Source organism: Micrasema longulum, unplaced genomic scaffold (genome assembly GCF_059751315.1).
Source record: "Micrasema longulum isolate JH-2025_06_02 unplaced genomic scaffold, ASM5975131v1 h1tg000820l, whole genome shotgun sequence".
Taxonomy (NCBI): domain Eukaryota; kingdom Metazoa; phylum Arthropoda; class Insecta; order Trichoptera; family Brachycentridae; genus Micrasema; species Micrasema longulum.
The window spans coordinates 48,083-61,789 of record NW_028278012.1 but is presented as its reverse complement, the minus strand read 5'-3'; the positions used below and the strand labels follow the sequence as shown (position 1 = coordinate 61,789).

Genomic DNA, 13,707 nt, shown 5'->3' with positions numbered 1-13,707 from the left:
TCTACCTGCAGAACATCTGCCTTTTGCTACATTTTTCAATTTCCTTTCTTCGTAAATATTTTCAAAGATACGCAATATCTATTGAGGAAGTTTGAAAACGTTTGACCGGATCGGTTTTCAATTTTTATATTTTGATTCCTGGAAAGTTTTTTATTTATTTATTTATTTAGTCGAACGTCATGGTCTTTGAAAGAAATGTAACTATTTATTTATTTATTTATTTATTTACTTAAGTTTGTTAATATTACATTGTATATTAACTAATATATTTACAATTATAACAAATACTTATTAAATATTTCTTACATAACTACATTATTACAATAAACATGACATTTTTTTTTTAAATCCGTAAGTTTTCTTTCATTCTTCATACTTTCAGGCATCTCATCATACAGTTTTAACCCTTTATACATTAAGCTATTTTGTGATTTTGTTTTTTTCTTAAGTGGTAGTCTTATCCTATTTCTATTTCTTGTCCTATATTTATGTACATTTCTATTTAATATAATTTCACTTATAAAATACTTTGGCATGAGATTATTAAACACTTTATATATAAATACAAATACATTATACAATAGTCTTCTCTTTATTCCTATCCAGTTCAATTGTTTTCTCATTTTTTCAACACTATTATATTTGCTTTTTTTCAGTATAATTCTCATTGCTCTATTTTGTAGTATTTCAAACTTGTTTATGTCTCCCTCGTTAGCTAAATATAATATAGTAGAGCAATAGTCCCAATGAGGGGCAATTATTGTTTTGTATATAAGTTCTGCACTCTTTTTATTTTTTTTTTTTCGAGTTCTTCCTAGGAAGAAAATCTTTTTTGAAATTTTCTTATGTATATATTCAAAGTGTGATGTTAAATTTAATCTGGAGTCAAGAATAATTCCTAAGTATTTCATTTCATCAACCCTTTCAATAATTTTACCATCAATGTTTACATTCATTGTTATGCCATGTGCTTTATTACCTATTTCCATATATTTTGTTTTACTAACATTTAATTTCAATTTATTTATCTTTAGCCATGACGATATGTTCTGTAGATCTTCATTCAATTTATTAATTGAGTCTTCATAGTTTTCTCCCGCTATATATATAAGGGTATCATCTGCGAATAGTCGTACTTTGCAGTGCTTTATTATCTGTGTGATGTCGTTTATATACATAATGAACAATATTGGTCCTAGCACTGATCCTTGGGGGACACCTAGTTCATTTTCAATCGGTTCCGATTCTGAGTTATCTATTTTTGTTATTTGGTTCCTTTCACTTAGATATTCTTGAAACAGTTTGATAGCACTATTAGATAGTCTAAGTATTATTAGTTTTTGAATTAGTTTTTTTCTATCTATTGTTTCAAATGCCCTCTTAAAATCTAGAAATACAGCTAATATAAACTTATTTTTATCTATATTATTTTTCCATGTATCTATCACAATTTTGATCGCCGACTCACAAGAATTTTTATTTCTAAATCCAGATTGTTCTTCACATAATAAATCATTTTCTTCTAGATATTCAACTAGTTGGTTTTTTATTACTATTTCTAGTACCTGTTCGTATTTTGGTAACATATTTATAGGTCTATATTCCTCACATTTTTTTGTATTTTTTACTTTAGGTACTGGTGAATCCGTTAACTATGACTGAATGAAAGATTGTAGTAAATGGAGATAGTTTGAAACAGGTCGAAGAATTTGTATATCTGGGTAGTATGTTTACTAGAGATGGAAATATGGACAAGGATATTGAAAGGAGGGTTAGTGCCGGTAACAGAGTTAATGGTGCCTTAAAGTCTGTCGTAGCAAATAAGTGTCTATCGCAAGAGGCTAAATTAGCAGTTCATAATGGAGTTCTGGTACCAACCCTAATGTATGGAAGCGAAGCATGGAGTTGGAAAAAAAGGGACAAAAGTAGACTGAATGCTGTTGAAATGCGATCCCTCAGGGGAATGTGCGGAAAAACAATGTATGATAGGTGCCGTAATGTCGAAATTAGAGCAGAATGCAAGGCTGAATTAAGCATTATCGACAAAATTAAGAAAGGTCTTTTGCGATGGTTCGGTCATGTGGAGCGAATGAATGATGAAAGAACGGCTAAAAAGATTTATGATGCGAATGTGTCTGGTTGTAGAAGTCGAGGAAGGCCGAGAAAGACATGGCATGATCGAGTACAACAAATTCTTGAAAGTGGTCATGTGAAAAGTCGGAATAATCGACGTGCGTGCATGAGAAGATGTATGAATGTGAAGGAAGCAAAGGAAGTGTGCTAGGACAGAGTGGTGTGGCGTTCTATCCTCTCTGCCTACCCCTCTGGGGAAATGGCGTGATGGTTAGTTAGTTAGTTAGTTTTTATTAACGGACATTGTCCATGTATACAATTTATAAGGTTTAAATATTACAATAAAAGAATAGTTTAAAACATTTAAAAAAAAAAAGAAGCATTGACAAACATAAGGGACATCGAGACAAGATCTGGACTATTTATTTAGTGCTCGTTTAAATCCTTGTAAACTTAAACCAAAAAAGTCCAGATCTTGTCTTGAGTTAACAATACGACAAAGGCGGGTCATTGGAGAATTTAGGCCATAGTTTGTTCTATGCTGATCGATGAACAGTACTTCATTGTTTCTCAATCTACGAGTCGGAAAACGCCTGAAAATATTATTTTTTCAATTTCTATACTTCTTCATGGACCAGGTAATTTATCAACAATATTTTGAGTTTGTCCAAATTTTTGTAGACAAGGGCTGGATTCAACTCCCTGGAGAGCTGTTTATATTAACATATTACAACAGAGATGAAGAACATTTAAGAACAGTTAGTTGCCTAGAATGTAGGTGAAATAATTCAATTGGATGAATCTCACCCGCATAAATAAAGGTTTCAGCTCTTTAACTTCACAAACATCAACAGATGAAAGAATTGAAGGAATATGGATGTTCAAATATAGGCAGAATGGTGAATGTTACACAGTGTGTAAAGTGGCCACTTAAACCAGCCATTGACAGGTCATAAGCCCTGTAGATGCCTAGACTTCCATATTACCTTCTCTTAAATGTTCTTCATCTCTGTTGTAATATGTTAATAGTATGAATGTATTATTGTTTTATATTTTTTCTTTATATATCCTATGTTTTTATTTTTCTTTCTCATGTACTCGTATTTAAAATGATATAAACTCTTATAAATAAACAACGATGTATAACAGTGTAAGTCACTCTCCAAGCACAAGAGTTAGTCTCTTTTTTTGGAGAGTTACAGTGATAAGATTTACTAGATGTGTAGAAGTAGATATGTTTAGATTTAAAAAAAAACATGTAATTTTATGAAATTTATGAATTAAAAAAATACCTGTCAATTTTGAGTGGTTTTTGTAGCATTATTATAAGTAAGAGATCTTTTTCGTCTAAATGCAAGAATTAATACAGAGAACAATGAATAAAGCACTTAAAGTAGCATTCAATTAAAATAAATATACCAGAACCACAGATTTATATAAAATAATAAAAATGCTCAATTTAGATGAATTAATTTACAACAGAAAAGTTAAATATGATATTTAAGATGAAAAAGAATAAAATAAAGACAAATATCAAATTTCATTTAAACTACAATATACATAAAATTAATACAAGAGCGTCAAATAATTTAACTTGCGAACCACCCAGGACTAACAGAAAAAGAAACAGTTTTGTATATACAGCAATAAATTTTTACAATTCTCTTTCTAATGACATAAAAAATATACAAAACATTTACGTACTTAAAAAACACCTAAATAAAACAGCTCTTACAGCCCTCGTGTGACGAATGATATGTGATGTTATTTTATCGCCTTTTTATTCAAACTATTGTGTTATTATATATAATATCCCCTCTCACCAGCACTTTTGCTGATTCGGAATATTTCGTACAAATAAATTAGGTAATGTAATTACAAATTTAAAAGCTTCAATTAAATTAACTTAACAATAGAATCACCATGTAAAGCGCCCTTGAGGTATTTTATTACGAAAATGGCGCTATATAAGTTATCCATAATAATAATAATAAAAAGTAATATGTGAAATTTAAAAATCGATGTATTTTGTCATAAATAAATAAATCTTATCTAATCTAAAAATGGTTAAATATCCCGTAAAGTAATGCAGACTACAATTTTCAAATAAATAAATATGCATTTCTGACGACTTACTTGAAAAAAACAGGCGGAGACACGAGGCATTTTAACTTACATACTAAAGTATTATTGTCCTAAGGAATAAACACTTAAATATTATGATAAAAACAACAATTTGAATCTTTTAGTTGAATGTTTCAAAGATTTCATGTTATTTCATTGAAATTTCAAGGAATTTAGAATATTTTCCCACGTTTTCAGCACTCAAACAACACGATTTTATGTCTTGTCACTAGGTCAAACATCAAACACAATAACATCGCCTCGCTTTATGTAACAACGCTTCAAACTGCGCGCGATTATTCGAATATTGTTTTAATTATTGTTCTGGGACGCGGTTCGAATATTTGAATTCAGCAATGGAAGATCAGAAGTGTCGCGGTGACAGATCGCGGGAGGAATTTCACGTTTAAGTGCACAAATGTCAAATAAGGTTTTCCCGAGTACGGGGTAGGCCATTTTAGTGTGCGCGCGCATCGCTTCCTACTCTAATTACTGTCCTTTTGTTTGGCCAAACATTACAACACCAGCCAATACGTAAATGAAAACGTTCATCATTTTTATACACATATTTGTTATACCAAGCCAAAACGAAAAATAATACACGTGACGGTATTATTTATTTATTTATAAATACGAGGGCGGATTGAAAATGAAGCTACCTAAGTAGAAAAAAACTTTTTTTTTTCAAAAACCATTTATTTCTCAACATAGTCTCCTTTTACTTCGACACACTTAGTAAGACGATATTCCAACTTTTTTATACCATCTGAATAATACGATTTCGGGAACCTCTCAAAATACGCGTTAGTTTTGGTAATCACTTCTTCGTTTGAGCTGAATCTTTTTCCTGCGACACATTTTTTCAAGTTTGGAAACAGAAAAATGTCACAAGGAGCTAAATCTGGACTATAGAGTGGATGATCAACCAATTCGAAGTGTATTTCACGTAATTTTAGCATCGTATCGAATGCTGTGTGAACCGGTGCGTTGTCTCGAAGAAAAAGCACTTTTTTCTTCTTTAAATGTGGTCGTTTTTCCTTGATTGCATCATTCAATTGATCCAATAATGCACGATAATACTCTCCTGTGATTGTGGATTCTTTTTCAAGATAATCTATGAGTAATATCCCGAGTGCATCCCAAAATACAGTGGCCATAACCTTGCCAGCCGATTTCACTCTTTTTGCCTTTTTCGGAGCACTTCCACCAGCTTCCACCCATTGTTTCGATTGATTTTCGGTTTCAAGTGTAAAGTGGTGCACCCAAGTTTTATCAACAGTTATTAATCGATGCCAAAAATCAACAGGATTACGCTTTATCATGTCCAAACACCGCTGTGAAGTGGTCTTTCGAACTCGTTTTTGTTAGACACACTGAGCAAACGCGGCATCCATCTTGCCGATAGCTTTTTCATATGCAAATGTTCATGCAAAATGTTGAACACACGTTCATATGAGATGTTTACCATTTCAACAATCTCACGCAACTTTACTCGGCGATCGTTCATAACTATATCGAGGATTTTCTTGATATTTTCTTCAGTAACCACCTCTTTTGGCCTTCCTGTTGATGGTATTGTTGCAGTGCTTGTTCGGTCGCGTTTAAATTCAGCAATCCAATATTTATCATGTAATCTGACGGAGCAGACTCACCGTAATGTTTATCGAGCTTTTCTTTTGTCTCTTTCGCCGTTTTCCCTTTCAAATAATAGTGTTTAATCACTGCACGAAATTCGCTTTTTTCCATTTTTCAAGAAACACAAAAGTTGTTTACATCAAACGACTACAAAAAATAAACTAATCGATGAATTTGGGTGACATTTTAGCAGCTGCCGTTTGACAGATCGCAATTTGGAAAAAATCTACATTTTTTGTGTTTGTGCAGCCATCTAGCACTAGATAGCTTCATTATCAATCCGCCCTCGTACGCCCGATGGGCATTTTTAAGGACACATTTATACATAGAAAATTATTATAAAGGAAAGTAGAAAGACACAACGCAATGAAACGGGAGAGAGGTGTTTATAATTGAATTTGATTCAGTGATTGTTTGAAAGAAGACAACTTGTTATCAAAGAAATCAAGACTGGTATGTTTGTTGGCAGACTTGAGAATTCTGGGCATAGGGGAATGAAAGCCATAGTTAGTTCTATGGTTATCGGTATGAAAGAGTAAGTTTTGTCTGAGGTTTCTAGTTGGGATATTTAATTTTATCGAGCCAGTAGTTCAGGCGCATCAAAGAGTGAGTTGAGAATTTTAAATAGGACTAGAAGGTCGAATTTATTTCGACGGTCTTGAAGAGAAGATATATTTAAGGTAGTTTCTAACTCATTATACGTATATAGGTCTCTGGATAAGCCCAACGTCCAGACTATCTTTTTCAAAAATCGATGTTGAACTGATTCAATATTCTTGATATGAACGTATAGTAAAAAAAGCAAACGTAATAATCTCAATTGAAGGAGTTTATTTACATATTTTTATTTATTATTAAATTTTTTAGTTTTTTTTTACTAAATGAATAAGAGGTGAAACAGAGTATTAAAAAAAGAATAAATAATTATTTAATAATTACATAGCAATGAAATACATATCAACAGTAAGAAAAGTAAACGAAAAAACCCACAAAGGCATGGCCCGTTCATGGGTATTTATTTATTTAATTATTCATATTTTTTCCATTATAAACCATGATTAATCATTAAAATAATGTGACCCCGTGTAAATGATATGAATGAGAAGTTGTGAAGATTGTTTTAAGCATATAAATAACAAGATTAATTGTTTATCAATAAGTGTGAAACATATTTTTTCCGATATAATTTGTACTGTGCATTTTAATTACACTCTCATTAATTATTATTATGATGAACACAAAATATTAAATAAAAAACATGCTTGTTTAAAAATAAAAACTCTAATCCAAAAGAGATTTTTAGAAACATTTAATATAACAATACATAACACAAAGATTTTTCAAATCAGTATTCTGTATATTAAAAATGTTTTTGTGTAAGTTTTGTGAAAGCGCCATCACAACACAATCGACCTATTCATGATTCGATTAAATCAAAATACCTACATATTAATATACCAGTTTTTTAAAGCCATAACTTAATACTCGTACATATTATTATATTTTTACTATTAAGAATCGCAGCGAAATTCAGACGAACGCAGAAGCATCCAGTGTATATTGTATTACCATTTCATTAGCAACTAATAAAGCAATATTTTATTTTTATTTTATTTTATTAGGTAATTCAACAAAGATACATACTAGAAAACATACAATTTAAAGCATTCGTCGAATTAATTTAACATGCATATATATCTTCAATTATAGAATTACACAAAATAGATTTATACGTTAAGTTGTAATACATATTTTTTAATATTTTTGTTTATACAGGATACAATGCAATAAAAAATAAGTTGTACGTGTGTACTTATTGAAAAGGATTTATTCCTAAGAGATTATTCGCAAAAGCTGAGAGAGTATCATGAAAAATGACAATTTTATTGTTTCGGCAGTATATATTATATTCCCGACACATGCGGGCCATGGGTGTGTGGCATGTAGCATTATTTGAAAACAAAGGCAGTTTAAATATTTCCCGATGTCTGAGTGTTCTCGATCCCGCATTTATTTGTATTTTATTTAGAAGGTTAGTATCTACTTTGTAGTTTAATATTTTATATGGAAATTTTATATCGAAAACAACGCGGCGTTTTATCAGAGAATTAAAATGAAAAAGAGTTAGAAGTTGCTCGTTATTTGAATTTGAACGTGGGTTGGAAATTCGGAACTTATACAAAAGGTACTTTAAGAACTTTTTTTGAACAGATTCTATTGAATTTATATGGTTTTGATATTGCGGACTCCATACGCATGAGGCATACTCAAGATTACTGCGAATCAAACTCATATATAGACATATGATAGTTTCCGGTTTTTTAAAGGGTTTGGTTACTCTCTTTAGGAACCCCAGTAGCTTAAGTGACTTACGAGTTATGTAATCTATACGATGTTTAAAATTTAATTTTGTGTCAAAATAAACCCCGAGATCCTTAATAATGTTAACTCTACTTAATATTTTATCACCAAGAGAGTAGTCAAAAAATATTGGGTTAAATATTAAGTTAACACAACCATAATACAAGATACTCTAATAGGGATCTGATACTAAGTGAAGGGGTCAACACTGTTCTGGCATCGAGACAACACTATAACGAAGGCAAAAAGGTCCATAACCTTTTGCCAGAATCGTGGAAAGACGGGAGTGTTGTCAAGTTACGGAAGGTGTTGATCTCGCTCTTTCGTGACATCGGTCGTAGGGAGTCAGAAAAGTTGATGCATGCCACGGATTGGAGAACCTTACTGGATGTCAAAAATAAAAAATAAAGAATAATTTAAAAAATATATATTTATAGATGACAACCATGAAGTTTCGCATAAATAAATTGTCTTTGTTTTTATGAATGTATGTATGTGTATGCGCATGGGTGTATGTACGTGTGTGTGTATGTACATGTGTATATATGTGTATATTTATATATACATGTGTGTATATATGTGTATGTCTGTATGTATATGAATCAAAATGTGTATCCGAATAAGTTTATATTTTGTTTGTCTGTGCTCTATATTAATTTGTTAAGTATTATAATATATTAAAATGTAATTGCCTAGCTTGGAACGGGGTATGTACCCTTGTTAGCTGGGCAAAGTGAATATGGAATTGTATTTTGATAAAGAGTGTGAATAAATAAATAAATAAATAAATAAATGTTACGAGTAAAATTGATAGAGTAACACTTTTTAATGTTCAATTGCATATCGTTTTTATGGCACCAACTCAATAAAGTTTGCAAATCAGTCTGCAATTTAACACAATTAACACAAGAGAGACGTACATTTTATTTTATTTGACAGGTCGTTGGTTGTCTATGTCACGCTCATAAGCGCGTCCGAGCGCGAGAGAGACAGAGATTATTTTCATAATGCGTATGCCGTGCGATGTCATACCATGGGCTTATTCACGGATACTACACAATGCGAATGTGTAAGTATAGCGCATGCGCCAGCTTATGAAAATCCACCAGTATGTAGGATCTACGAGTAAGTAATTACTTGAGCCTTAACTAGAGGATAGGTGACATCCACCCTGATGCTGCAAAAAAAAGAAAAAAAAAATACAACCTTCGGTCAAAGAGGATTGGCCTTCTACTCGGTTAAAATGTACAATCTACTTCCATTATCCATAAGGACAATTAGTAAGTTCTCACAATATAAAATTGCTATTAAGAAATGGATAGTGGAGGTGGGTTGCGTACGGATCGATGAGTGGATCAAGCCAAATATGTAAAATGTATGCACTGTTTGTGAATTTTATTAATCAGTCTATATAAATTGGTTATGTTTTTTATTAATATTTTAGTTTTTTATTGTTTATTATGTTAATTATAATTAGGTCAATTAGTTTAATTACGTTTTTTTTATTGTTATTATTTTGTTAATTTAATTTAAATTTTTAATTTTTGTTTATTAAGACAAACAACAGCAATACACAACATTATAAAAAAAAACATAAAATAAAGCCAAATCAGTTTTCCACATAAATACAATTATAAAAATCCAGTTCAGTCAGATATTAATTCATAGAAGTGCATGTGTGCGAGTTTTTTTTGTGTGAGGATGCGTGTGTAAAAAAGTGGAGTGTGGTTTTGGTAGGTATGTGAATATGTGTGTGATTGTATATGGGTGTGAGGGTAGGTTTATGGACATGATGAGTGTGTGTTTGATATGAGTAAATAGAAACAACTTAAATTTATGATGTAAAAATATATTTTTTTTATCAAGAAACATAATTTTTGAATTTTGGTTTCAAAAGTGAGTTTACTGCAGTTAAATATGTCTATGTTATTGAAAAATACATTATAATTACGCGCCAAGCGAATCAGAGGAGAGTTCTGTGCATAGTTGGTGCGAACTGTAGGTACATGGAAAAGAGATAGATTCGTGTGACGGGTGCGGTAGCCGGGTACATTAAGGGCCAACTCAGAAACCAGAACAGGACTATCAAGACGTTCATTAAGAATATCATGTAAAATTCCCATATCTAATACCAAACGACGATCTTCAAGACTAAATATATTATGTTTATGACAAGAAGTTTTATTGTTAAGGTCCGTAAATCTGGATCTCCAATTGGGACGTCTCAAAAAGAAAATTATACAGAGACTTTACAAAAATTAAACGAGGACTTAAACAGAATATCTGAGTGGCTCAAAATTAATAAACTTCAGCTTAATGTTGGAAAAACAAAATACATGGAGTTAGGAAGGAAAAAGCCAAACCCAAGGATGAATGTACTTATTGATAATGAAACCATAGAAAAGGTTAATGAAATTAAATATTTGGGGATAATACTTGATTCAAAATTGACATTAAATGCAAATTTTGAACACGTTAATAAAAAAATATAAAAAAAATATTTTTCCTTAGTAGATTGAGAAATAAATTAAATAAAGATACTGCAGAACTAATTTACAAAACAATCATTCTTCCACATATAGATTACTGCTCAACAATATTATTTTTAGCAAACGAAGGAAATTTAAATAAACTAGAAATTTTACAAAATAAAGCGATGAGAATAGTTCTTAAGAAAAATAAATATAGCAATGTAAAAAAAATGAGAGATGAACTAAAATGGTTATCTGTAAGAAGGAGACTTAAATTTAATATGTTGATATTTATACATAATTTTTTTCACGATAAATTACCAAAATATTTTAAGGATAAAGTTGTCTTAAACAAAAATTGTCATGAATATCCTACTAGACAAAAGGATAAAATAAGACTACCATTATTGAAAAGAGCTGAGTCGCAAAATTGTTTGATGTATAAGGGTTTAAAAATGTATGATGAGACGCCTGAATGTATGAAGAATGAAAAGTGTCTGAAAGAATTTAAAAATAAATGTATAAGTTACTGTAAGGAAATGTAAATATATATAGATGATGTAAATGTACATAATAGTTTATATTAGTTTTAATATAAGCTAACTTAAGAAATAAATAAAAAAAAATGTTTTCTGAATATTTCCAAGCCTTATCTTGTGTATGGAATACTGAGGAGACCACACAGAGGAGGCATATAGCTTTGTTAAATAGGTAATCTTAGACATGTTTCACATTTTGTAAAATGTTTCCCTCGGCACGGGAGAACTCCCCAGTGAGGGAACATTATTCTGTATAAAAAAAGAATACAAACAATGTATAAATAAATAAAACTATACCCCATTGGTCTTACTAATGAACTAGAAGATTGGTCTACTAATGAACTAGAAGATTGGTCTTACTAATGAACTAGAAGATTGGTCTTACTAATGAACTAGAAGATTGGTCTTACTAATGAACTAGAAGATTGGTCTTACTAATGAACTAGAAGATTGGTCTTACTAATGAACTAGAAGATTGGTCTTACTAATGAACTAGAAGATTGGTCTTACTAATGAACTAGAAGATTGGTCTTACTAATGAACTAGAAGATTGGTCTTACTAATGAACTAGAAGATTGGTCTTACTAATGAACTAGAAGATTGGTCTTACTAATGAACTAGAAGATTGGTCTTACTAATGAACTAGAAGATTGGTCTTACTAATGAACTAGAAGATTGGTCTTACTAATGAACTAGAAGATTGGTCTTACTAATGAACTAGAAGATTGGTCTTACTAATGAACTAGAAGATTGGTCTTACTAATGAACTAGAAGATTGGTCTTACTAATGAACTAGAAGATTGGTCTTACTAATGAACTAGAAGATTGGTCTTACTAATGAACTAGAAGATTGGTCTTACTAATGAACTAGAAGATTGGTCTTACTAATGAACTAGAAGATTGGTCTTACTAATGAACTAGAAGATTGGTCTTACTAATGAACTAGAAGATTGGTCTTACTAATGAACTAGAAGATTGGTCTTACTAATGAACTAGAAGATTGGTCTTACTAATGAACTAGAAGATTGGTCTTACTAATGAACTAGAAGATTGGTCTTACTAATGAACTAGAAGATTGGTCTTACTAATGAACTAGAAGATTGATTTGCGTCTTACCTTTGGCGTTTCCATTGTGGTTACTTTTGTACTTTCCCATTGGCTCCATTTGAATGATTTCCAGCAGTTCAATGGAGTTTTTGGCACTAATTTGGGGCATTGTCCGATTATTTTACACCATGTTTGAAACTAGCAACACCAACGCATTTTAAAAACGAAAAAAAACATTTTTGACACTCGCGTCACCGCTATCTTTAATTCAAATTAGGAATTGCCTCGTTTTTGGCCAACGTAGACGTCACCGAAGCGGGAAAACTGGTTTGTGTTATTTTGTCCCCAATCTGAAATAAAAATACAACATAATTTTGAGTATGTCCAAATGTTTACAGACTGGCTGGATTTCCTCGCTATGGAGTAATTTAGATCTAAATTTGCTGCTACTGAGAGGGAAAACATTTTTAAGAAGTCAATATGGAAGTTTAGGCAGTTACGAGACTTATGATTATTTAAAGCTCGGGTTTCCTAGGACAGCGGTGCCCGTATTTTAACGGCCGTAGTGAAAGAAGATGAGGTGGACAGCCGTCGTAACGGTGACTAGAGAGTGGTTTCCTAGGAAAACGATGTTGATAACACCGTTAAAAAATAAAACCACTCTCTAGTCACCACTACGACGGCTGTCCACCGCATCACCGTTCACTACGGCCGTTAAGATACGGGCACCGCTGTCCTAGGAAACCCTAGCTTAAGTGGCCATTTTACACAATGTGTTTAATTTACCATTCTGCTTATGTTTAAATGCCAGTTAATGCCGCCCGTCAATTAATAAATGCGTTTGTAGTGTCTTGAGTCAATCATTGTAATGGTATCTACGCAGGTCTACCAATGAATAAAAATGACTCGCCTACAGTATGTATTGAATGCCGCAGCGAGACTTATTTTTGGAATCTCTAAGTTTAGTCATATCGCTCCACTACTTCGGGAATTGCACTGGCTACGTTTTCCACAGAGGGTGGAATACAAACTCTGTCGGCTTATGTATAAGTCACTGCACAACTCTGCTCAGAATATCTAAGGGAACTCTGCATTCCAGATGAACTAGCTGACAGACGTCTTACGCTTAGATCAGCTACATCTACGTCGACAGGAAAAGCATAGAATGCTCTCCCAGCAGAGGTCCGAAACTGTAAGAGTGAAGTGATGTTTCGGAAGAAACTTAAAACACATTTAATGAAAAGAACCTAAATTATATTGTTATGGTATTTGTTACAATCGATATAGTGTAAAGTTCCCGCAAACCAAGTTTTGTAAAATTTCCATTGAAAATAAACGAAAAAATGGCATTTGTCAATATTTTTTTATTTTTAATCTATTGTATTATCTTTCAGCGCTATGATTTTTTTAAGTTTTGCATTTCTGAAATAACTCCGCTACTGACGTCTCAAGTTCTC

General features: G+C 31.8%; 1 protein-coding gene across 1 annotated transcript in view; it reads right to left on the bottom strand.

Moving 5' to 3' along the window:
* Positions 1–12,419, bottom strand: part of LOC148278835 (leucyl-cystinyl aminopeptidase) — a 71,498-nt gene extending 59,079 nt beyond the window's left edge. Inside the window, exon 1 of the mRNA XM_088230807.1 lies at positions 12,320–12,419. Coding sequence (XP_088086933.1) covers positions 12,320–12,419 — 100 coding nt within the window. The remainder of the gene's footprint in view (positions 1–12,319) is intronic.
* Between the last annotated feature and the right edge of the window lie 1,288 nt (positions 12,420–13,707).